Source organism: Oncorhynchus mykiss, chromosome 14 (genome assembly GCF_013265735.2).
Source record: "Oncorhynchus mykiss isolate Arlee chromosome 14, USDA_OmykA_1.1, whole genome shotgun sequence".
In the NCBI taxonomy this organism is placed as follows: Eukaryota; Metazoa; Chordata; class Actinopteri; order Salmoniformes; family Salmonidae; genus Oncorhynchus; species Oncorhynchus mykiss.
In genome coordinates, this window is record NC_048578.1 from 5017571 (window position 1) to 5043469 (window position 25899).

The 25899-nt window shown below is 44.5% G+C and overlaps 1 protein-coding gene across 10 annotated transcripts in view; it reads right to left on the bottom strand.

Moving 5' to 3' along the window:
* Positions 1 to 25899, bottom strand: part of LOC110488599 (collagen alpha-1(XXIII) chain) — a 216200-nt gene that overhangs the window by 35383 nt on the left and 154918 nt on the right. For all 10 annotated transcript variants that reach the window (XM_036942728.1, XM_036942726.1, XM_036942729.1 and 7 more), the window contains 3 exons: positions 2740 to 2766; positions 2619 to 2645; positions 216 to 242 (listed from right to left, as the gene is read on the bottom strand). In XM_036942728.1, the coding sequence (XP_036798623.1) occupies positions 216 to 242; positions 2619 to 2645; positions 2740 to 2766 (81 nt within the window). The remainder of the gene's footprint in view (positions 1 to 215; positions 243 to 2618; positions 2646 to 2739; positions 2767 to 25899) is intronic.

A 25899-nucleotide genomic window follows, 5' to 3' on the forward strand; every position in this document is an offset into this window, starting at 1 on the left:
ATGTGTGTGCGGGCGGGTGATTGAGAGCGTGTGTGGGTGTTTTGTGTAAAATACGGCTTGTTTGATAGAAGGTGTCTGAGAACGTGTGTGTGTGTGTCCATCTGTCAGTCAATGTGCACAATCCGTGCACAGGATGCAATTCCCAGTTACACATCCTTCTGGATTCTGCACACAGTACAGCTGGGAGTGAGGTAAAGTTTTATATTTGAACATACCTTATCTCCCTTGAGTCCCACTGGTCCCTGGAGAAAAAAACGAGAGATAACGAGAGAAAAATCAGTTGTTACAAATCTGTGTTTGATGCTGTTCAACTGCGGGGAAAAAATGTATATCGCCACAGGATCTTTTTTTTTAACCTTCTGCTTAATAAGAAGACTCTGGGGTGATCGCACTCCAACAATAAGGCACATATCTCCCTGATTCACTATTAACAACCAGGGGATGGCATTCAATCAAACAGAATGTGATGATTTTGCCCCATATATCCATGTCACTCACAGAAATACACCTTGTCGAAAGTCATAGGGAGTTTAAAAGTTTTGTCTCTGAACGTGAGCCAGCGTAAAAACGACCTGAGCTCTTTTCGCAAACATTTAGCGACTTTCGCTAATGTTTGCCGACTGAGTAAAAAGCCTCCGGGAGTCCTGTTGAAGGGTTTCTGAGGTAATGAGAAATACAATTCAAAGGCCAAGACGTACATTCTTCCACCCCTCCCGCAGAGAATGACTTTTCCATGTAATGAGGTAGAACTGTGTTGTTCGGTATGGAGACTGGAGAGGAACCATTCGCTATTATTGCTAAGGGGTTGGCAGCCACAGCGCACTGAAGCTATGCTTTGACTGAGCTAACGCTATTTTGACATGCTGTGTGTGTTAGGGATGATTTGACTGGTTGACTGGCTGAGTAGTTCCCCTATGGACAGTGGACTCATAGATGAGCTAATCCTCACTATGGGCCATCCTCTCACCCACCTCTCAGGCACACTGATCTATCTGATGACAGGTGGCACTGGGACTGTGAATGTGGCTCCTGACCGCAGACCGCAAACACACTGTGATCGACCATACTGGAGAGATCACAAACCCACGTGATCGACCATACTGGAGAGCTGTAGGGGACATCTGCTAATAATGTCCTCCAGGCCGACAGGTTGAGCTGAACTCAGAGTGTGTGTGCATGTGTGTGTGAAAAAGAGTCTTTCTGTGTTTCTCTCCTACACTGGGTAAGACAAGGAAAGGAAGTGAGTGGAGAAGGGGGAAAAGTGTGAGATGAAAAGAGGGGGTAGAGCGTGGGTAAAAGAGGGTGTAGTGTGAAGGGAAAAGAGGGGGTAGAGTGAGGGGGAAGGGGGTTGGAGTGAAGGAAAAGTGTGAGGGGGAAAAAGAGGGGATAGTGTGAGGGGAAAGAGACGGTAGCGCCAGGGGAAAAGAGGGGATAAGGGTGAGGGGTAATGCGATTCCCCACTTGTTGACAGGGAGAAGCTTAACTCCTGCTCTCTTCCATTTCCTTCAGGCCCAGAGAGACAGAGAGGAAGAGAGGGGAAGAGTTGGAGAAAAGGAGGGAGGGAAGATCAGGGCACCAAGCTGTCTGGACCTCCAACCTCTCACTCTTCTTCTTCTGTCTCGTTTTCTCTCTCTCTCTTGCCCTGGGCATCTTTTATCGTTCCTCTCTAACTCCGTATCCTCCATTTATCCTCTCTTTACCCCCTCCCTCTCCTTATCCCCCTCTCTTCTTCCACCTTTCTCTTCCTTCCCTCCTTCCACTCACATCCATCTCTCCTGTCACTCCTCCTCTACGGTGTGGTGTGCTGTGAGGTCGCCCATCAGTAAAAACACAGTAAGAAGGCCTGTGCCACACCTGGTTGACTTTAACAGCAGAGCTCTGATTGCTGTGAAAGCCCCTTTAAAGGACAACCCCAGCTTGACATCTTCTTTAGCAGGAAACAACTGATTAATGATGTTTGGAGAGTGCTATTCAAACCGCTCTCAGTGCTCTGCAAGTGTTTCAGTGGATAAATGAGTCCTCTCTTCATGGCCAAGACTGAGCAAGGTGGCCGTAGTAATGACTTTTTAAAGAGCCTCTGTCGAAAGTCATAAACTCTCTCTCTCTCTTTTTCACCCTCTCTCCCGCTATCCTAACCCATTCTCTTCGCATCGGCTGTTCCCCCTATCCCCAATGTCCTTTCTCCCTGAGTGAGTGTGTGTGGGTAGGGCAGTGTGTTGGGGAAGTGTACCGCCAGGGACTGGCTGATAGATGGGCCCCAGGGCTGGAGTGAATAGGGATTTCAGTGCTCTGTCCTCAGGCAGAGCTGAGTCATGACTCCAATGAGGTCTGGAGAGGCTGGGACAACTTTTGGAAGGATTACATGATTGCTACTGATGGTAACCTCGCCAACTCACTCTAGATGTATTTTCCAACTAGGACAATAAATAACGATTGATGACGTGCAGAAACGAGTCACCTGTCTTACAGATTCCAATAATCACCTACGTTCACAGACTTATTATATATAATATATATATATTATATGATATATATTATATTATGTCCCTGTAACTTGTACGTGTGTCCCACTCCCAACAACATGATAACCACTGCAGGAATGAGAGGAATGAGCGTACCTGACTTCCTTTAGGACCTGGGAGACCCTACGAAGAGGAGAGAGAGTCAAAGAGTTAAAATCAATAAAAGATTGCAGTAAAATTCGAGGATGTTTCATTCAACTGTCAAATAGATACTCACTGGTTTGCCATCCATGCCGAGCGGGCCCTACGGAGAGATAGTGAGAGAAAGAGAGAACAAGAGAAAAATAAAATTAAAAGAGACAGATTAACCCATGTGTTTTGAGCAGTGATTGCCCCAGAGATCCATTACAGAACAGCCTATAAAGTGTGAGTGTGTGTGAGTCAATGAAGTATAAAATGAGTCAATGGCTGCTTGTAAATCTCACTGATGACTCCGAGGACACTGTTTCTGTTTGCCAAACCAACAATGATGTCACCCCTCTAGTACAACATTCTCCCTGTGTGTCTGTCTCACACGCACACATACGCACACACACACACACACGCACACGCACACGCACACACACACACACACACACATACACACACACACACACACACACACACACACACAAACTCTGGGCAGAAAAATATCTGTAACAGAGTTGGGTAATGCAACTGACGTCATAAACAAATCGACATAAACAACAGTAAATAACAAAAGTGTTTCATGAACACAAAGTGTTTCAAGAGTGAGCCAAAGGTGGAGGAGGAAAGGAAAAAGACAAAAGGTGAGTGTTTAAACACATTATATATCCTGCCCCATTTGGTGTGTGTGTGTGAGGAGGGTGAGGGCTGACGGTGTGTCTACTTCTATGGACTGTGGGTGGACATGTCCCAGCTGTGTATAGCACGCCTCCGAACCATCCACCCACTCACACACAGACACACACGCATGCAGGCACACACACACAAACAAATGTCCCGACTGCACCCAGCACGAAACACCCACAGTGTCCCAAAGTACATCACTTCATATAGTCTGCATTACTGCAGAGTGCATCACTTCAAGCTCTGGCCTGTGTAATGTATATAAACAGAGAGAGGTAAAAGTTATGGCTGTCTTCAGTCGATGTCCACCCTCAAAGAGGTGCTGAAATAGGAGGCAGACCTGGGCCATGTTTAGCTGCCAAACGTTGTTGAACAGCTCTGTCCAATGACCTGTGAAGACTTACAGTGGGAAGACTAATACATGTTGTCATCATCTCTCTGTTTTTCCAGCCCCTAGAGTACCTTGTACAGAAGCTTCTCGAAGCGTAACCCTACGACTGCGTCTGCCTTCATGCTTTGATGGATGGAGGGAGGACAGGAGGATAGGAGGGTGCAGAGGGAGAAAAAGTTATATTTTTGAAAAGAGGACTATATGAGTCGTTTTTACTGTTCATGTTCTCGCTTTGGTCTCATAATGAGATGGCATGGTCGAAGATAAGCTATGAATGTCTTCCTGTAAAACACAGGTGTTTTTGAAGACCTATAATGTCTCCTTGATTAGGCCCTTATGGTTTAATTAGTGTTAAGGGCATTTTCGTTTTTGCACTTTTCTAGTAACGTTTCCTGTGTTCATTCAAGTGACTGACTGAATATATCCTCACTATCAGTATCTTCAATGTGGCAGTACGCCCAGGCCCTTGTTTTGAGAAAAAAATATTTCTCAGTTTCAAGGTCTCAGAAGAAGCTTGTGAGGTATTGGTCTGTCAAATGCATGACCCAGTACTGGTGGGTCACAAGAATGAAGCAAACATTAATGATGAATTAATTATGAATAAGCTAAATCATGCAAATATGACTTGTCGGCAGTATATAAGAGAACTAATGGGACTGCCCCGTGAGAGCTCCTGATCGACATGTGTACATGGTGAATTGAGTTGGTTGGAATCGCTCCAGTGCGCTGATAATGAACAATGAATAATTTAAGATTGACTTCGGGTGTCCATGTGTAAGAATTTCCACAACAATTGGGTGTCAACGAACAGGATGATTGATTCTGCCTGCAGCGCATTCCAATGGGGTCTGTGAGAAAAAAACGCATTTTATAAAGCGTGAGGGAAATTCCCGTCTGACCAAAAGACGATGAGACCCGCTAAGACCAGACCCTTACTGTGAGCTGCCCAGGAGACATTATCCGCAAACAATTGAGGGACGGCAACTGATTTCAGTAAGTCAATTTAAATTAATCTGTATATAAAATATAAAAATAAAGGCGAGTAACGCATAAGAAGGTACCCATGTTCTTATAGAGTGAAGGCTATTATGAGAATACTGGAGCGAGGGTGTAATGGTAACATTCTACAGCCACTACAAATAACACAAGGTGTTTTGAATACGGGGTGTTATTTATACAGTGCCTTGCGAAAGTATTCGGCCCCCTTGAACTTTGTGACCTTTTGCCACATTTCAGGCTTCAAACATAAAGATGTAAAACTTAATTTTTTTTGTGAAGAATCAACAACAAGTGGGACACAATCATGAAGTGGAACGACAATTATTGGAAATTTAAAACTTTTTTAACAAATCAAAAACTGAAAAATTGGGCGTGCAAAATTATTCAGCCCCCTTAAGTTAATACTTTGTAGCGCCACCTTTTGCTGCGATTACAGCTGTAAGTCGCTTGGGGTATGTCTCTATCAGTTTTGCATATCGAGAGACTGACATTTTTTCCCATTCCTCCTTGCAAAACAGCTCGAGCTCAGTGAGGTTGGATGGAGAGCATTTGTGAACAGCAGTTTTCAGTTCTTTCCACAGATTCTCGATTGGATTCAGGTCTGGACTTTGACTTGGCCATTCTAACACCTGGATATGTTTATTTTTGAACCATTCCATTGTAGATTTTGCTTTATGTTTTGGATCATTGTCTTGTTGGAAGACAAATCTCCGTCCCAGTCTCAGGTCTTTTGCAGACTCCATCAGGTTTTCTTCCAGAATGGTCCTGTATTTGGCTCCATCCATCTGCCCATCAATTTTAACCATCTTCCCTGTCCCTGCTGGAGAAAAGCAGGCCCAAACCATGATGCTGCCACCACCATGTTTGACAGTGGGGATGGTGTGTTCAGCTGTGTTGCTTTTACGCCAAACATAACGTTTTGCATTGTTGCCAAAAAGTTCAATTTTGGTTTCATCTGACCAGAGCACCTTCTTCCACATGTTTGGTGTGTCTCCCAGGTGGCTTGTGGCAAACTTTAAACGACACTTTTTATGGATATCTTTAAGAAATGGCTTCCTTCTTGCCACTCTTCCATAAAGGCCAGATTTGTGCAATATACGACTGATTGTTGTCCTATGGACAGAGTCTCCCACCTCAGCTGTAGATCTCTGCAGTTCATCCAGAGTGATCATGGGCCTCTTGGCTGCATCTCTGATCAGTCTTCTCCTTGTATGAGCTGAAAGTTTAGAGGGACGGCCAGGTCTTGGTAGATTTGCAGTGGTCTGATACTCCTTCCATTTCAATATTATCGCTTGCACAGTGCTCCTTGGGATGTTTAAAGCTTGGGAAATCTTTTTGTATCCAAATCCGGATTTAAACTTCTTCACAACAGTATCTCCGGACCTGCCTGGTGTGTTCCTTGTTCTTCATGATGCTCTCTGCGCTTTTAACGGACCTCTGAGACTATCACAGTGCAGGTGCATTTATACGGAGACTTGATTACACACAGGTGGATTGTATTTATCATCATTAGTCATTTAGGTCAACATTGGATCATTCAGAGATCCTCACTGAACTTCTGGAGAGAGTTTGCTGCACTGAAAGTAAAGGGGCTGAATAATTTTGCACGCCCAATTTTTCAGTTTTTGATTTGTTAGAAAAGTTTGAAATATCCAATAAATGTCGTTCCACTTCATGATTGTGTCCCACTTGTTGTTGATTCTTCACAAAAAAATACAGTTTTATATCTTTATGTTTGAAGCCTGAAATGTGGCAAAAGGTCGCAAAGTTCAAGGGGGCCGAATACTTTCGCAAGGCACTGTATGTATAGGAAGTAGCGGCAAGAGAACCATTGAAGATACAGATGGTGCATAGCAAGTAATGACAAAAGAATCGTAGAAGATGCACATGGGGTAATAGGGGAGAATACCGAGTGTGTTTGGGAATAGTACTAACTTAATGTGGATGTGAAAGTTGTGTGATTGTAAGATATGACATTGATTTAAATTTGGAAAATAAATGGATTTAAATTATTACTATTAAGATTGAAATATGGATAGTAAGCTGATTGAAATTTGGATAATAAGATAGAAATGCAGCTTTTAATAACTGAGTGACTGAGATCTGTCAGGGGACTAGCTCCAGTGTGAAAGAGGATTACTGAGTGCGTGAAAGAATGGATACCCCAACCAGTTATGTGTGAGCTGAGTTTTTCGGAAAGTATTCAGACCATTTGACTTTTTCCACATTTTTCTACATTACAGTCTTATTCTAAAATGGATTAAATAGTATTTCCCCCTCATCAATCTACACACAAAACCCCATAATGACTCAGGAAAAACAGGTTTGCTAATTTATTAAAAATAAAACCTAAAATATGACATTTACATAAGTATTCAGACCCTTTAGGTCCTTTGTTGAAGCACCTTTGGCAATGATTACAGGCTTGAGTATTCTTGGGTATGCCGCTACAAGCTTGGCACACCTGTATTTGGGGAGTTTCTCCCATTCTTCTCTGCAGATCCTCTCTAGCTTTGTCAGGTTGGATGGGGAGCATTGCTGCACAGCTATTTTCAGGTCTCTCCAGAGATGTTCGATCGGGTTCAAGTCTGGGCTCTGTCTGGACCACTCAATGGCATTCAGAGACTTGTCCCGAAGCCACCCCTGCATTGTCTTGCCTGTGTGCCTTGGATCATTGTTCTGTTGGAAGGTGAACCTTCGCCCCAGTCTGAGGTCCTGAGCGCTCTGGAGCAGATTTTCACTACCCAGCTCAAAGTTCAATTTTGGTTTCATCTGACCAGAGCACCTTCTTCCACATGTTTGGTGTGTCTCCCAGGTGGCTTGTGGCAAACTTTAAACAACACTTTTTATTGATATCTTTACTACTTTGCTCCTTTCATCTTTACCCCAATCCTGACTAGTCTCCCAGTCCCTGCCACTGAAAAACATCCCCACAGCACGATGGGATGGTGCCAGGTTTCCTCCAGACATGACGCTTGGTATTCAGACCAAAGAGTTCAACTTGGTTTCATCAGACCAGAGAATCTTGTTTCTCATGGTTTGAGAGTCTTTAGGTGCCTTTTGGCAAACTCCACGCGGGATGTCATTTGCCTTTTTCTGAGGAGTGGCTTCCATCTGGCTACTCCACCATAAAGGCCTGATTGGTGCAGTGCTGCAGAGATGGTGATCCTTCGGGAAGGTTCTCCCATCTCCACAGAGGAACTCTGTTGCTCTTTCAGTGTGACCATCGGGTTCTTGGTCAACTCCCTGACCAAGGCCCTTCTCCCCCGATTGCTCAGTTTGTCTGGGAGGCCATCTCTGGGATGAGTCTTGGTGGTCCCAAACTTCTCCCATTTAACCTTTCATACGTGAGTTCCAAATATCTGTAACCGTCGCCCCACCATGAGTAGTTTTATGTGCCTGATGTCAGAATGCGCTCACTGTTCCAAAATGTGATTATTACGCAACAGGACAGTTAACACGCGCTGCTTGCTAGTTATCTGTAGGCTATGTTTCAACTTAAGTTTAAATTATTTTCTAACAAGTTGTATTTTCTAACAACAGTTTGAATTTAGGTGTGTAACGCCTCCTCACTAATTCAAAAAGAAGTAGCCCATTTCAGCGTTGCGGATAATTTATGTTTGAGGCTTTACTGAGCCGGACAAACTTCTCCCTGAAGTGCGTGGAGAGCCCATACACTTCACCAATGTTTGCGCAGATCAAGTATGCAGACATTTGCGCAGTCTTGCACTAATTGGAAAATGTTCTGGCTGGCGCTCTCATTGCCTTCCTTATTGTTTTCCTTACAAATAATAACTTTGGAGATGTGTACATTCCTATCAAAGTAAGTTTTTTATTTTCTGTATATCGTGTTGTTGTTTCTACTGTAGGCACATACAGTATGTATATAATTATGTATGTATGTTTGTATGGAGCATAATGTATTTACAGTTTTATTCACATGTTTTCAAGTTCTGGTGACAAATAATGCATTCCGATTATTGCATAGATTATAATAGACACCTAGGATGTATATAAAATACTTTTTGAAGGTTACACTGATTATAATGAGCTTATGCTAAGCTATGTGCCAGCTATGTGTGGTGCTATGTTTGTTGACATTATACAATGCATTCTGGGTGTCACGTAAACATCTGTCAGACCAAAGATGTTATAATGAGGTGAAGGAATGGTTCACTCATCTTTCAGGTAAATGCCCGGAAGTGAATGAAGGGAAGTGAATGATCATAGACAATACACCCCCTTCAACCAAACTCATCTTGTCTCCTCTTATTATCTTCGGGCTGATGCGAAAAAAACAAACATGGCGGCACGCACAAACTACCCATCGTCGGATTACTTTCGATTTCTAGAAAGTGTTTTACCCAATTATTTAGATCAATGGTGAGCTCTTCCATGATGTACTGAATTATAAATAGTAATTGCTATTAGCTAATTTATATTGTAGTTTCTGTCAGCCGAGAGAAATACAAATATGACCGCTTGTGTTATGTCAATCTTACCTCAGTTAGCGCTAGGACAAATGTAGCCTACATTTTCCGGTTTGAATGATTGTGTTATGCTGTAGCTACTTCTGTGAATGTCTGAACATTGCATCCAAAAATATACTGGTTACATTCTGGACTGTGTAAGGACTGTGTTTGTGCAAAATGTTTCTGTGAAAAAACAGTGTGGCCAGCTCAAATGCTGATTGTTGAGTCAATCAAAACTGGACGTTATAAATAAGCGTTCTAATCACACCGGTTTGAGTGTACGCTGCAGGGACCACTGTAGAATGATCACATCCATTTGTTGGTACGTGTGAAAAGGTTAAGAATTTCGAGTCTCATAGCAAAGGGTCTGGATACTTATGTGAAGAAGTTATTTTTATATATATTTTCTATTTTTAACAATCTAACAATCTGTTTTTGCTTTGTCATTATGTGGTATTGTGTGTAGATTTCTGAGAAAAAAGTATATTTAATCCATTTTAAAATAAGGACGTAATGTAACAAAATGTGGAAAAAGTCAAGGGGTCTGAATACACACCGAAGGCACTGTATAACGTTTTCTAGGGGTTCTGTACACCACCGCCCATCGATCTACACATAGTAGAGAAGCCATTGAAATGTAACAGTTGAGATGGGTAAGGGCTGTAACAATGTTCATTGATGCCCCCGGGCACTGAGATTTCCTTGACAATATGCACCCCCGGGCTCCAGCTTTGTCATCGTTGCTGCGATGTGGCAATGAATGACTAAAGTTTTATAAGATTTATAGCAATTCTGTATGGAGATTAGAAAGAAGAGAATATTTTCCCCGAATATGCTGTTAAATAGAACACGAGTGAATATGTAAACCCCTGTATGAAAAGAACACTGGTGTAGAGGAGGAATTTGTGATGCAACACAAATGTATAATGGGTTACTAGGGATAAAGATGAAGGAACAATGGAAAATAATAATAATAATAATGATAATAATAATTGATTATTACAATTTATTTTACTCCCAATGGAGTTTTTGTTGATATCCCAAATGATGACATTCTAAACCAATTTGTGAGTAGGCAAAATGGAAACTGTCTGTGCTGTCTCAGGTGCCAGACTTATTATGGACAGAGCACGCCATCTACAGGGGACTGATAGACAGTGCCAACCCAGTTAATACATATTGATCCCTCCAAAGCATTACATATGAATCTTAAAATAATAGACATCTAATAAATATTGAAGCAGAAAATGAATATTCAACAGAGATTGGTAATAAAAATATATAGTAACATTTTGAAGGTACTAAAATGAAAAGAATGCCTTCTAATATGGAGAAAGTTATCATGTTTGTTTTGTTTTAAACCTTGTAATGGGGAAAAGCAGAACATTGTTTGAGAGTGATCCAGGTGCAATAGCAGTAGTGATTGAGGTGTTCCTATTGGAAAGGGAGTCCTAGTTGAAAGAAACAGATACGGAGACTTGTGAAAGTAACAGAGTATATATAAATAAGCTTTCAGATAGCATTCTAATAATGCAATATCTTAGCAATTTGAAGAAGTAAATGTTTCAATATAAGGTCACATGACAGATAGAGGGAGTGAGCATTGGGACTGATATTAAATTAGAGGCTGCCATCTGGTGTTTGGGTTTGAGATAAGCTTCCTGTGGAACATTAGATAGCCGCCAGAACAAACTTTACTCAAACTGGCTGTAAGGGACACAGTGTGGGTAAAGGACACAATGAGGAAATTTGGGACAGAGGTATGAATAATTGAATAAAACATGTTTTTGACAATGTATTACTCAATTCTATAGTTTGGGTGGCACCAGTTATTTATTAAGCAAGAACGTAATGTCATCTAAAACAATCATCTTTTTCCATTAAGTGAACTGTGTCCAGAATGAAGTAGATCCAAGTAAATGTTTTGAGTACCGAATGTTGAGCTTTGAACCTCCGGCGCCGACAGAGATGGCCGCCTCGCTTCGCGTTCCTAGGAAACTATGCAGTTTTTTGTTTTTTTACGTGTTATTTCTTACATTAGTACCCCAGGTCATCTTAGGTTTCATTACATACAGTCGAGAAGAACTACTGAATATAAGATCAGCATCAACTCACCATCAGTACTACCAAGAATATGTTTTTCGCGACGCGGATCCTGTGTTCTGCGTTACAAACAGGACAACGGAGTGGATTCCATGCAGCGACCCCCCAAAAAAAAAAACAACTCCGAAAAAGAGGGAAACGAGGCGGTCTTCTGGTCAGACTCCGGAGACGGGCACACCGTGCACCACTCCCTAGCATTCTTCTTGCCAATGTCCAGTCTCTTGACAACAAGGTTGATGAAATCCGAGCAAGGGTAGCATTCCAGAGGGACATCAGAGACTGTAACCTTCTTTGCTTCACGGAAACGTGGCTCACTGGAGAGACTCTATCCGAAGTGGTGCAGCCAACGGGTTTCTCCACGCATCGCGCAGACAGAAACAAACATCTTTCTGGTAAGAAGAGGGGCGGGGGCGTATGCCTTATGACTAACGCGACATGGTGTGATGAAAGAAACATACAGGAACTCAAATCCTTCTGTTCACCTGATTTAGAATTCCTCACAATCAAATGTAGACCGCATTATCTACCAAGAGAATTCTCTTCGATTATAATCACAGCCGTATATATCCCCCCCCAAGCAGACACATCGATGGCTCTGAACGAACTTTATTTAACTCTTTGCAAACTGGAAACCATTCATCCGGAGGCTGCATTCATTGTAGCTGGGGATTTTAAGGCTAATCTGAAAACAAGACTCCCTAAATTTTATCAGCATATCGATTGCGCAACCAGGGGTGGAAAGACCTTGGATCATTGTTACTCTAACTTCTGCGACGCATATAAGGCCCTGCCCCGCCCCCCTTTCGGAAAAGCTGACCACGACTCCATTTTGTTGATCCCTGCCTACAGACAGAAACTAAAACAAGAGGCTCCCACGCTGAGGTCTGTCCAACGCTGGTCCGACCAAGCTGACTCCACACTCCAAGACTGCTTCCACCACGCGGACTGGGACATGTTTCGTATTGCGTCAGACAACAACATTGACGAATACGCTGATTCGGTGTGTGAGTTCATTAGAACGTGCGTTGAAGAACCGTGGATTGATGGCAGCATTCGCGTGAAACTGAAAGCGCGAACCACTGCTTTTAATCAGGGCAAGGTGTCTGGTAACATGACCGAATACAAACAGTGCAGCTATTCCCTCCGCAAGGCTATCAAACAAGCTAAGCGTCAGTACAGAGACAAAGTAGAATCTCAATTCAACGGCTCAGACACAAGAGGCATGTGGCAGGGTCTACAGTCAATCACGGACTACAGGAAGAAATCCAGCCCAGTCACGGACCAGGATGTCCTGCTCGCAGGCAGACTAAATAACTTTTTTGCCCGCTTTGAGGACAATACAGTGCCACTGACACGGCCTGCAACGAAAACATGCGGTCTCTCCTTCACTGCAGCCGAGGTGAGTAAGACATTTAAACGTGTTAACCCTCGCAAGGCTGCAGGCCCAGACGGCATCCCCAGCCGCGCCCTCAGAGCATGCGCAGACCAGCTGGCCGGTGTGTTTACGGACATATTCAATCAATCCCTATACCAGTCTGCTGTTCCCACATGCTTCAAGAGGGCCACCATTGTTCCTGTTCCCAAGAAAGCTAAGGTAACTGAGCTAAACGACTACCGCCCCGTAGCACTCACTTCCGTCATCATGAAGAGCTTTGAGAGACTAGTCAAGGACCATATCACCTCCACCCTACCTGACACCCTAGACCCACTCCAATTTGCTTACCGCCCAAATAGGTCCACAGACGATGCAATCTCAACCACACTGCACACCGCCCTAACCCATCTGGACAAGAGGAATACCTATGTGAGAATGCTGTTCATTGACTACAGCTCGGCATTCAACACCATAGTACCCTCCAAGCTCGTCATCAAGCTCGAGACCCTGGGTCTCGACCCCGCCCTGTGCAACTGGGTACTGGACTTCCTGACGGGCCGCCCCCAGGTGGTGAGGGTAGGCAACAACATCTCCTCCCCGCTGATCCTCAACACTGGGGCCCCACAAGGGTGCGTTCTGAGCCCTCTCCTGTACTCCCTGTTCACCCACGACTGCGTGGCCACGCACGCCTCCAACTCAATCATCAAGTTTGCGGACGACACGACAGTGGTAGGCTTGATTACCAACAACGACGAGACGGCCTACAGGGAGGAGGTGAGGGCCCTCGGAGTGTGGTGTCAGGAAAATAACCTCACACTCAACGTCAACAAAACTAAGGAGATGATTGTGGACTTCAGGAAACAGCAGAGGGAACACCCCCCTATCCACATCGATGGAACAGTAGTGGAGAGGGTAGCAAGTTTTAAGTTCCTCGGCATATACATCACAGACAAACTGAATTGGTCCACACACACAGACAGCATTGTGAAGAAGGCGCAGCAGCGCCTCTTCAACCTCAGGAGGCTGAAGAAATTTGGCTTGTCACCAAAAGCACTCACAAACTTCTACAGATGCACAATCAAGAGCATCCTGGCGGGCTGTATCACCGCCTGGTACGGCAACTGCTCCGCCCTCAACCGTAAGGCTCTCCAGAGGGTGGTGAGGTCTGCACAACGCATCACCGGGGGCAAACTACCTGCCCTCCAGGACACCTACACCACCCGATGTCACAGGAAGGCCATAAAGATAATCAAGGACATCAACCACCCGAGCCACTGCCTGTTCACCCCGCTATCATCCAGAAGGCGAGGTCAGTACAGGTGCATCAAAGCTGGGACCGAGAGACTGAAAAACAGCTTCTATCTCAAGGCCATCAGACTGTTAAACAGCCACCACTAACATTGAGTGGCTGCTGCCAACACACTGACACTGACTCAACTCCAGCCACTTTAATAATGGGAATTGATGGGAAATGATGTAAATATATCACTAGCCACTTTAAACAATGCTACCTTATATAATGTTACTTACCCTACATTATTCATCTCATATGCATACGTATATACTGTACTCTATATCATCGACTGTATCCTTATGTAATACATGTATCACTAGCCACTTTAACTATGCCACTTTGTTTACATACTCATCTCATATGTATATACCGCCCGTCTAGTAGATACCATCTACTGTATCTTGCCTATGCTGCTCTGTACCATCACTCATTCATATATCCTTATGTACATATTCTTTATCCCCTTACACTGTGTACAAGACAGTAGTTTTGGAATTGTTAGTTAGATTACTTGTTGGTTATTACTGCATTGTCGGAACTAGAAGCACAAGCATTTCGCTACACTCGCATTAACATCTGCTAACCATGTGTATGTGACAAATAAAATTTGATTTGATTTGATAAGCCAGCACCAACTTTTTTAAGGTCCTAGTAGGTTTTCTAAAACCTGTTGTGACTCTAGGGGCAGTATTTTCATTTTTGGAAAAAAAAACATTCCCGTTTTAAACGGGATATTTTGTCAGGACAAGATGCTAGAATATGCATATAATTGACAGATTTGGATAGAAAACACTCTAACGTTTCCAAAACTGTAAAGATATTGTCTGTGAGTATAACAGAACTGATGTTGCAGGCGAAAGCCTGAGAAAAATCCAATCCGGAAGTGCCCCATATTTTGAAAGCGCTGCGTTCCAATGAGTCCCTATTGAGCTGTGAATGTGCTATCAACCAGCTTACGCTTTCTACGTATTCCCCAAGGTGCCTACAGCATTGTGACGTAGTTTTACGCATTTATGTTGAAGAATAGCCGTAGGCGGCTACATTGCGTAAGTGGTCATCTGATGCTCCCAGGGTGACTCTCACGTAAAATACAGAGGTAGCCATTACTCCAATAGGTCCTACTGAAAAACTAATTGTCCCGATGGATATATTATCGAACAGATATTTGAAAAACACCTTGAGGATTGATTATAAACAACGTTTGCCATGTTTCTGTGTCACGTTCTGACCTTGATTTCCGTTGTTTTGTATTTATTTTGGTATGGTCAGGGCGTGAGTTGGGTGGGCAGTCTATGTTTGTTTTTCTATGTTTTGGGGCATTTCTATGTTTTCGGCCTAGTATGGTTCTCAATCAGAGGCAGGTGTCATTAGTTGTCTCTGATTGAGAATCATACTTAGGTAGCCTGGGTTTCACTGTGTGTTTGTGGGTGATTGTTCCTGTCACTGTGTTTGTTGTCACAGGATAGGCTGTATAGGTTTTTCACGTTCCGTTTGTTTTGTAGATTTAAGTTATTTCATGTATCGTTCATTTTCCATTAAAGAACATGAGTAACCACCACGCTGCTTTTTGGTCCGCTTCTCCTTCTACAGACGAACGTCGTTACAGAATCACCCACCAACCAAGGACCCTGGGCAGAGCCAGGAGAATATTGCTGCCCAAAGGCCGAGCTGGAGGCAGCAAAAGCAGAGAGGCGGCATTATGAGGAACTAGCACGGCAGAGCGGATGGAAGCCCGAGAGTCAGCCCCAAAAATTTCTTGGGGGGGGGGGGGCTAACAGGGAGTATGGCTACGCCAGGTAGGAGACCTGAGCCAACTTCCTGTGGTTACCGGGGGGCTAGAGAGACCGGGCAGGCACCGTGTTATGCTGTGGAGCCCGGTGCGGTACATTCCAGCTCCGCGTATCGGCCGGGCTAGAGTGGGCATCGAGCCAAGTGCCATGAAGCCGGCTCTACGCATCTGGTCTCCAGTGCGTCTCCTTGGGCCGGCTTACATGGCACCAGCCTTGCGCACGGTGTCCCCGGTTCGCCTGCATAGCCCAGTGTGGGCTATTCCACCTCGCCGCACTGGCAGGGCGACCGGGACCATTCAACCGGGTAAGGTTGGGCAGGCTCGGTGCTCAAGAGCTCCAGTGCGCCTGCACGGCCCGGTCTATCCGTCACCACCTCCACGCACCAGCCCTCCGGTGGCAGCCCCCCGTACCAGGCTGTCTCTCCGGCCCATCCTTACAGGGGCTTCCTCCTCTCCTTCTCCTCTCCCGCCTGTTCGGCGCTACGAGAGCTACTTAGTCCGGCGCTTCCAGAGCCTTCCTCCTCTCCAGCGCCGCCAGTGCCGCCCGTCTGCCCAGCGCCGCCAGTGCCGCCTGTCTGCCCAGCGCCGCCAGTGCCGCCCGTCTGCCAGGAGCCGCCAGTGCCGCCCGTCTGCCAGGAGCCGCCAGTGCCGCCCGTCTGCCAGGAGCCGCCAGTGCCGCCCGTCAGCCAGGGGCCGCCAGTGCCGCCCGTCAGCCAGGGGCCGCCAGTGCCGCCAGTCAGCCAGGGGCCGCCAGTGCCGCCAGGCAACCAGGGGCCGCCAGTGCCGCCAGTCAGCCAGGGGCCGCCAGTGCCGCCAGTCAGCCAGGGGCCGCCAGTGCCGCCAGTCAGCCAGGGGCCGCCAGTGCCGCCAGTCAGCCAGGGGCCGCCAGTAAGCCAGGGGCCGCCAGTGCCGCCAGTCAGCCAGGGGCCGCCCGAGCAGCTGCCACTCTGTCCCAAGCTGCTGCCGCCCCTCTGTCCCGAGCAGCTGCCCCTCTGTCCCGATCAGCTGCCGCCCCTCTGTCCCGAGCAGCTGCCGCCCCTCTGTCCCGAGCAGCTGCCGCCCCTCTGTCCCGAGCTGCTATCGCCCCTCTGTCCCAAGCTGCTGCCGCCCCTCTGTCCCGAGCAGCTGCTCCTCTGTCCCGAGCAGCTGCCCCTCTGTCCCGAGCAGTTGTCCCTCTGTCCCGAGCAGCTGCTTCATCTCTGTCCCGAGCTGCCCCTCTGTCCAGTGGGGTCATTGAGAGGGGTGGCCATGGTGAGAAAGCCACGGAGGCGGACAATAAGGCGGACTAAGACAATGATGAAGTGGAGTCCGCGTCCCGCGCCAGAGCCGCCACCGCGGACAGACGCCCACCCAGACCCTCCCCTATAGGTCAAGGTTTTGCGGCCAGAGTCCGCACCTTTGGGGGGGGGGGGGGTACTGTCACGTTCTGACCTTGATTTCCGTTGTTTTGTATTTATTTGGTATGGTCAGGGCGTGGGTTGGGTGGGCAGTCTATGTTTGTTTTTCTATGTTTTGGGGCATTTCTATGTTTTCGGCCTAGTATGGTTCTCAATCAGAGGCAGGTGTCATTAGTTGTCTCTGATTGAGAATCATACTTAGGTAGCCTGGGTTTCACTGTGTGTTTGTGGGTGATTGTTCCTGTCACTGTGTTTGTTGTCACAGGATAGGCTGTATAGGTTTTTCACGTTCCGTTTGTTTTGTAGATTTAAGTTATTTCATGTATCGTTCATTTTCCATTAAAGAACATGAGTAACCACCACGCTGTTTTTTGGTCCGCTTCTCCTTCTACAGACGAACGTCGTTACATTCTGTCGATATTATGGAGCTAATTTGGAATATTTTTTGCCGTTTTCGTGACTGCAATTTTCTGGCAATTTCTCAGCCAAACGTGAAGAACAAACTGAGCTATTTCGCCTACAAAAATAATATTTTGGGAAAAAATGAATTTTGGCTATCCTGGGAGTCTCGTGAGTGAAAACATCCGAAGTTCATCAAAGGTAAACGGTTTAATTTGATTGCTTTTCTGATTTGTGACAAGGTTGCCTGCTGCTAGCAAGGCATAATGCTATGCTAGGCTATCGATAAACTTACACAAATGCTTGTCTAGCTTTGGCTGTAAAGCTTATTTTGAAAATCTGAGATGACCGGATGATTAACAAAAGGCTAAGCTGTGTCTCAGTATATTTCATTTGTGATTTTCATGAATAGGAATATTTTCTATGGATATTTATGTCCGTTGCGTTATGCAAATTAGTGTCAGGCGATGATTACGCTCCCGCATGCGTGATGGGGAGTCAGTAGAGGTATAAACAACAGGTTTCATATTTTGACTAGTTTATGTCCCAAGAACAGTTTGTACAGAGTTGTATTTCAATGCAACAGGTCAAACTGACAACGATTACAAGAGAGGGGCTCTGGGATTGTTTACTTTAGAAGGTGCCTATTCAGCTTGATGGGACACTGTATCATCTAATGTGTCTGATGTATAATTCTATATATAAGCAAAGTTTTTTTTTACATGCTTATCAATAATTCTGTATCTCTCCCTTTGAAAGGCTTCCTATGGCAAGTGCCTTGGGACAGCAGTTAAAGTTACCCGGATCCAGCTGTTAAGAGAGCTCGCAAATTGAGTAAGGCCTGGCCATTTTGTTTGTTTTTACCCTACGATTTTTACTACGCACAGGCCAGCACCCACACATAACCCACCTGTTAATGAATACGTGTTAGTGAATAATACTCTGATTTATTGTGAGTCTTTTTATTTTTTACGGGTTAGAAAGGATGCTGTACACAAATTATATTTTCTGAAGTTTCTATTGTCAGAGTTTTAGTTGCACACAAGTACATTCTCCTAATTATGATTTGGAAAGACAAGGCTTCTAGAGACTATGAGCTATGCCCCTACATTGTGAGGAGAGCCACTAGATTGTAGCTTGGGCTAACCTTGCCCCAATATGCATGTGCCCTGAACCAAATTTGGGAGATCTCTAGAGACGTAGAGAAAATTGGCAATGCTAAAGGAATTGTGTAAATTGGCTCTGCAAAACAGACTATCTTTTGGCAATCATTGGCCACGAATGTTTTACTTTTATCCCAGATCACTCTTCTAATATGACTGATCTCACCGAACACATTGCCACTGTTGCTAAGAATAATTCCCCACAACCAGAGGGGACGCCTGCAACTTGGTTGGAATCCCTGTTTGGAAGTTGGGGATCCCAAATTGCCAAATGGGCTGCAGCGGGTATTTTTTTCGTAGTTTTTCTAATTTTGTTATTTAACATGCTGTGTATGTGTGTGTATTTTTGATAAATTCACTTCCGTTAATAGAAGTATAACCTTTTCTATGATGATAGTATTACCATACTAATTCAATTGTATAACCCAGAATGAAGGGTTTGAAAATATGAAGTGTCCGGTTTTATGTGTCGATTTCCCTTACTTTAATAGAAATTTGATAGACCCTTGTTTTGAGAAAGAAAGATATCTCAGTTTCAAGGTCTCAGCTTAGAAAAGCAGCCTCGTGAGGTATTGGTCTGTCAAATACATGACCCGGTATTGGTCGGTCACATGAATGAAGCAAACGTCAATGATGAATTGGCTAATGAATAAGCCAAATCATGCAAATATGACTTGTCTGCAGTATATAAGAGAACTAACGGGACTACCTCATGAGAGCTCCTGATCGACATGTGTACAATAGTGCATTGAGTTGGTTGGAATCTCTCCAGCGCGCTGATAATAAACAATTATTAATTTAAGTTTGACTTCGGGTGTCTCTGTGTAGCTTTGGGCTGTTAGGTTCTATCTGCAAGAAGATGATTCTGAGATAATTGGCTTTAAAGTTCTGCACCCTCATTGGTTTGAATGGTGGCAGCAATTTTTATATTGTATTCCTTTGATCTTAACAACATGAATGTTGGTATTTAGAGTCATATATAGATAGCCTATTTCTGTTCAATAATATCTATGTCAATAACTCAATTTTGACAAAAGAAATGCAGATAGAATCTTATAGTTACTGGCTTATAATTGTGAAACCAGGTAAATGGTCTCAGAGGTCAATGATTTCAAGCATGCAAGAAGGGTTGCATGCCCCACTAGGACTGGAGCTGTGTGTCAGAAGTGTAAGCGTGTGTGTGTGTGTGTGTGTGTGTAGTAGTAGTAGTAGTAGTAGTAATGCAGGGCTGAATGCTCTACAAACCCTCATTTCCTTCAATGATCCCCACTGTGGTACACAACATGGACGTGCAGGGCAGACAGTGTCTTCATCACCCTGTGAAACACACCTCCCTGTGTGTGCGTGTGTGTGTATGCGTCCGTCTGTTTATCTGTGTGTGTGTGGGTGATACGTCTGGGAACGTTTAAGCAGCCCTGGTCCCCCTGAGACTCGTCAGAATGAGTAGATGAGGTGCGCACAGTGAGGTCACCGTTGGCAGGAAGACTGAATCAGACCAAAGGACGACTGATTTACGATCCCCAACAAGCCACACAACAGCCTGTGAACAAGACATTTGTGTGTGTTTGTTCTCTGTGTGACCGTATTGTGAGTCGGTCTACATCTGTGTGTTCTACATCTCTGTGTGATCTTATGTGAGTATGTCTACGTCTCTGTGTGTGTGTGTGTGTGTCTCTGTATCTGTGAATGTCTACTTCAAACAATTAAACCTGTAATCTTTGTTGACAGTTACACAGTATATTAACCCTCTGAACTTGTGCTACTGACATCCAAACTGGAATATGAGAACAACTAAGAAACAGCGGATAATATCTATTGAAACAAAAAGTTTAAAAAGTCTATGTGATTTATAAGAGGATGCCATGTTTATAAAGGTCCACTTCCATCCTGAATGGGGACATCACTAACTTCAGATATATCTCTTTCAGAGCAGGGCCAGTGGAGGACTGTAATGTCAGGATAAGGTGGGGCAGAGCCTGTGGTTGTGTGATTGTTTGTGAGTTTGTACAGTAGTTTTCACTGTATAAGGCTGGACCACTTTTGGAAAACTGGTGGACCATTTCTACCCCCATCTCACGAGGTAAAACCAACACAACAGACGGCGAGGCGGAAAAATAAAAAGCTGGAATGCAAATAAAAATAAGACTGAACAAAAAGGCAGCACAACACTGCCAAGATCTCTTAATCTCATACCACAGAGGGAATGAGCAACAGAGACAGAGAGAGAGAGAGAGAGACAGACAGACAGAGAGAGAGAGCGAGAGAAAGAGCGAAAGAGCGAGAGAGAGACAGATAGAAAGAGAGAGAGAGAGACAGAAGGGAGAGAAGGGAGAGAGAAGAGAGTGAGAGGGAGAGAGGGAGAGAGAGAGAAAGTGACAGAAGGGAGAGAGAGACAAAGAGAAGAGAGAGGGAGAGAAGAGAGTGAGAGGGAGAGAGGGAGAGAGAGAGAGAAAGTGACAGAAGGGAGAGAGAGAGACAAAGAGAAGAGAGAGGGAGAGAGGGAGAGAGAGAGAAAGTGACAGAAGGGAGAGAGAAGAGAGTGAGAGGGAGAGAGAAGAGAGTGAGATGGAGAGAGAGAGAGAAAGTGACAGAAGGGAGAGAAGGGAGAGAGAAGAGATTGAGAGACAGAAGGGAGAGAAGGGAGAGAGAAGAGAGTGAGAGGGAGAGAGGGAGAGAGAGCGAAAGTGACAGAAGGGAGAGAGAAGAGAGTGAGAGGGAGAGAGAGAGAAAGTGACAGAAGGGAGAGAGAAGAGAGGGAGAGAGGGAGAAAGTGACAGAAGGGAGAGAGAGACAAAGAGAAGAGTGAGGGAGAGCAAAAAATAGGCCTCAAATTACCACTAAAACCTCAAATGGGGAGAAGGGAATATGGAATAATGTATTTTGGTCTGTGGGTTTTTGTCTGTTTGTATCCATAGTGTCCTTGGCCATCTTGCCCCTTGTCCCACAGCAGATACTAATCAGGGAGGATTCTGGGAGCTGTGACTCTGCCTACATAAGCATTCCTCCCGATTAGACGGCTTTTAAACACATTTCTGGAAAATGACTTTGGCTGCAGGGGGTTTGGGTGTGTGTGTGTGTGTGTGTGTGTGTGTGTTCGTGTGTTTGTGTGTGTGTGTGTGTGTGTGTGTGTGTGGAGCAACGCTCCTCCTGGTTTCAGCATAGTATAGAAGAGGTATGAACTATGTGTTTAATACGCTCCCTGTTGTTGCAAGGCCTAATTATCCTGTTAGGGTTCAGAGCTGTGAGAGCTGAGGCCTGGGTGTAAACATGAAGGAAAGCTACACGTCTACATGGAGCAGACAGACAACACATGGTAACACATTCATAATTAGCGTGATTGAGCTTAATTGATATTGGGACACCAGAGAGACAGGGGAGGGAGACTATGCACTAATGAGGTGTGAGAGGTGTTTTTTTTCTCTCTCTCTTTCTCTCTCTTTCCCTCTCTCTCTTTCTCTCCCTCATGTATACTTGTCACAGGAGGAGACAAGGCATGTCCATCACAATGCAAGGTGAGGTCAGGTGAGAGGGAAAGGGATTGAAAAGAAAGAGATTGGAGACCTAAAGAAAGGGATCAGAGAGAAGGAGAGAGGGATCCAAAAAAAGGAAACGAGGACCAGTCACATCTGGATCCAATGCACAAATCCAGCCATCCACCCTCTACGTCTCCCCTCTTCCCTCTTTCTGTCTATCTCTCTCTCTCTTTGCCGTGGGGGAAACCTTTTATTGAACCATGTACGCTAGGGATACGCATGCGGAATTAGTGATACATGACAATCATTCTCTTATTTCCAAAAATTGAAAGGAGCATTTCTTCGATAGCTGGCATATCCCGAACTGAAGAACACTATAAAGCATACCAGAGCTGCACTTAGGAGAGAAAATCACTGACATGCTGGAAGACTGATCCTTTTGATCTGTGCAGTGGCCTCGGAAGAAGAACTGTAAGATTGCTTGAGTGTATGAGCTGTATGACAAACCTTGTCCATCAGTCTGAGAAGTGACACAAGAATAAATAATGTTGTCTGGGAATATGAATGAGTGTGTGGGCATGTAAGTGTATGCATGTGTGTGTATTGCAGTGAAAGAGAGCATGTGTGTGTGTGTGTGTGTGTGTGTGTGTGTGTGTGTGTGTGTGTGTGTGTATGTGTGTTTGTGTGTGTGTGTGTGTAAGTGTATGCACGTGTGTGTTTGTGGGTGAGAGGGAGAGACCATGTGTGTGTATCTGTGTTTACTTGTCCATGTTGTTCTCAGACATGCAGATTTTGATTGTTTGACAGTGGAGTGACTCTGTGTTGAAACTCTAACTCACGGACTATGATTTATGACAGAAAGAAGTGACAGGGGCTATAAAATTGGTGTACACACACACACACACGCGCACGCACACAAGCGCGCACACACACACACACATGCGCGCGCACACAAGCGCGCACACACACACACACACACACACACACACACACACACACACACACACACACACACACACACACACACACACACACACACACACAGACTCATGTCAGGGATTGCACATATGGACTTGTCATTAACTCTGTTTACCATACTGCTAATTATTCTAGCCAACCCAGCACCCAAATGAATTAATGAGCTGAACGTATATTAGCCTTGTGTCTCTCTCTCTCCCTCCTTCTCTCTCTCTCTTCCTTCTCTCTGTTTCTCTTTCTCTCTTCACTCTCTCAATTTAATTTTACATTTAAAGGGCTTTATTGGCATGGGAACAGATGTTTACATTGCCAAAGCAAGTATAATAGACAATAAACAAACGTGAAATAAACAATATAAACTGAAGAGTAAACATTACACTCACAAAAGTTCAAAAATAATAAAGACATTTAAAATGTCATATTATGTCTATATACAGTGGCTTGCGAAAGTATTCACCCCCTTGGCATTTTTCCTATTTTGTTGCCTTACAACCTGCAATTAAAATATTTGGGGGGGGGGGGGGGGGGTTGTATCATTTGATTTACACAACATGCCTACCACTTCGAAGATACAAAATAAAAAAAATGGTGAAACAAACAAGAAATAAGACAAAACAGAAAACTTGAGCATGCATAACTGTTCACCCCCCCCAAAGTCAATACTTTGTAGAGCCACCTTTTGCAGCAATTACAGCTGCAAATCTCTTGGGGTATGTCTCTATAAGCCTGGCACATCTAGCCACTGGGACTTCTGCCCATTCTTCTTGGCAAAACTGCTCCAGCTCCTTCAAGTTGGATGGGTTCTGCTGGTGTAGAGCAATCTAAGTCATGCCACAGATTCTCAATTGGATTGAGGTCTGGGCTTTGACTAAGCCATTCCAAGACATTTAAATGTTTCCCCTTAAACCACTCAAGTGTTGCTTTAGCGGTATGCTTAGGGGTCATTGTCCTGCTGGAAGGTGAACCTCTGTCCAGTCTCAAATCTCTGGAAGACTGAAACATGTTTCCCCCAAGATTTTCCCTGTATTTAGCACCATCCACCATTCCTTCAATTCTGACCAGTTTACCAGTTCCTGACGATGAACATCATCGTCAGGGATGGTGTTCTTGGGATGATGAGAGGTGTTGGGTTTGCGCCAGACATAACTTTTTCCTTGATGGACAAAAAGCTCAATTTTAGTCTCATCTGACCAGAGTACAGTCTTCAATATGTTTGGACACCAAACGTGTTTGCTTATTTTTTTCTTTTAAGCAATGGCTTTATTTCTGACCACTCTTCAGTAAATCCCAGCTCTGTGGAGTGTACGGATTAAAACGGTCCTATGGACAGATACTCCAGTCTCCGCTGTGGAGCTTTGCAGCTCCTTCAGGGTTATCTTTGGTCTCTTTGTTTCCTCTTTGATTAATGCCCTCCTTGCCTGGTCCGTGAGTTTTGGTGGGAGGCCCTCTCTTGACAGGTTTGTTGTGGTGCCATATTCTTTCCATTTTTTAATAATGGATTTAATGTTGCTCCGTGGGGTGTTCTGATATTTTCTGTTTCTGATATTATTTATAACTCAACCCTGATCTGTATTTCTCCACAACTTTGTCCCTGACATATTTGGAGAGCTCCTTGGTCTTCATTGTGTCGCTTGCTTTGGTCTTCATTGTGTCGCTTGCTTTGGTGGTGCCCCTTGCTTAGTGGTGTTGCAGACTCTGGGGCCTTTCAGAACAGGCGTATATATACTGAGATCATGTGACACGTAGATTGCACACAGGTGGACTTTATTTAACTAATTATGTGACTTTGGAAGGTTATTGGTTGCACCAGATCTTTTTTATGGGTCTTCATAGCAAAGGGGGTGAATACTTATGCACTTCTTTGAAGCAAGTTATTTTTTTAGTTAGTTTATCAATATTGGATTTGTTTTCAAATGATTTGTGGTCAGTGTAATCTGAGGGAAATATGTGTCTCTAATATGGTCATACAATTAGCAGGAGGTTAAGACGTGCAGCTCAGTTTCCACCTCATTTTATGGGCAGTGTGCACATTGCCTGTATTCTTTTGAGAGCCATGTCTGACTTCAGCGGCCTTTCTCAATAGCAAGGCCATGCTCACTGAGTCTGTACATAGTCAAAGATTTCCTTAATTTTTGGTCAATTACAGTGGTCAGGTGTTCTGCCACTGTGTACTCTCTGTTCAGGGACAAATAGCATTCAGGATTTGGTTGGGTCTAATTGTGTTGCTGTCCTGGGTCTGTTTGTGTTTGTGAACAGAGCCTCAAGCTCTTCTCCAGGTTAATTTCTCTGTAGGTAATGGCTTTGTTATTGAAGGTTTGGGAATCACTTCCTTTTAGGTGGTGTTAGAATTTAACAGCTCTTTTCTATATTTAGATAATTCCCGGGTATCGGACTAATTCTGCTCTGCATACACCGAGGATATTTTTTGTCTCAGTCTCAGTTGCAGTGTCAATTTGGCCTTTGTCCCATTTTGTGAATTATTGGTTGGTGAGCGGACCTCAGACCTCACAACCATAATGTGTTCCATAACTGATTCAAGTTTTTTGGGGCAGATCCCTAATTGGTATATTGAATTTGACGTTCCTTTTGATGGCATAGAAGGCCCTTCATGCCTTGTCTCTCCAGACTGTTCACAGCTTTGTGGAAGTTGCCTGTGGCGCTGATGTTTAGTCTGAGGTATGTATAGTTTGTTTGTGTGCTCTAGGGCAACAGTGTCTAGATGGAATTTGTGTTT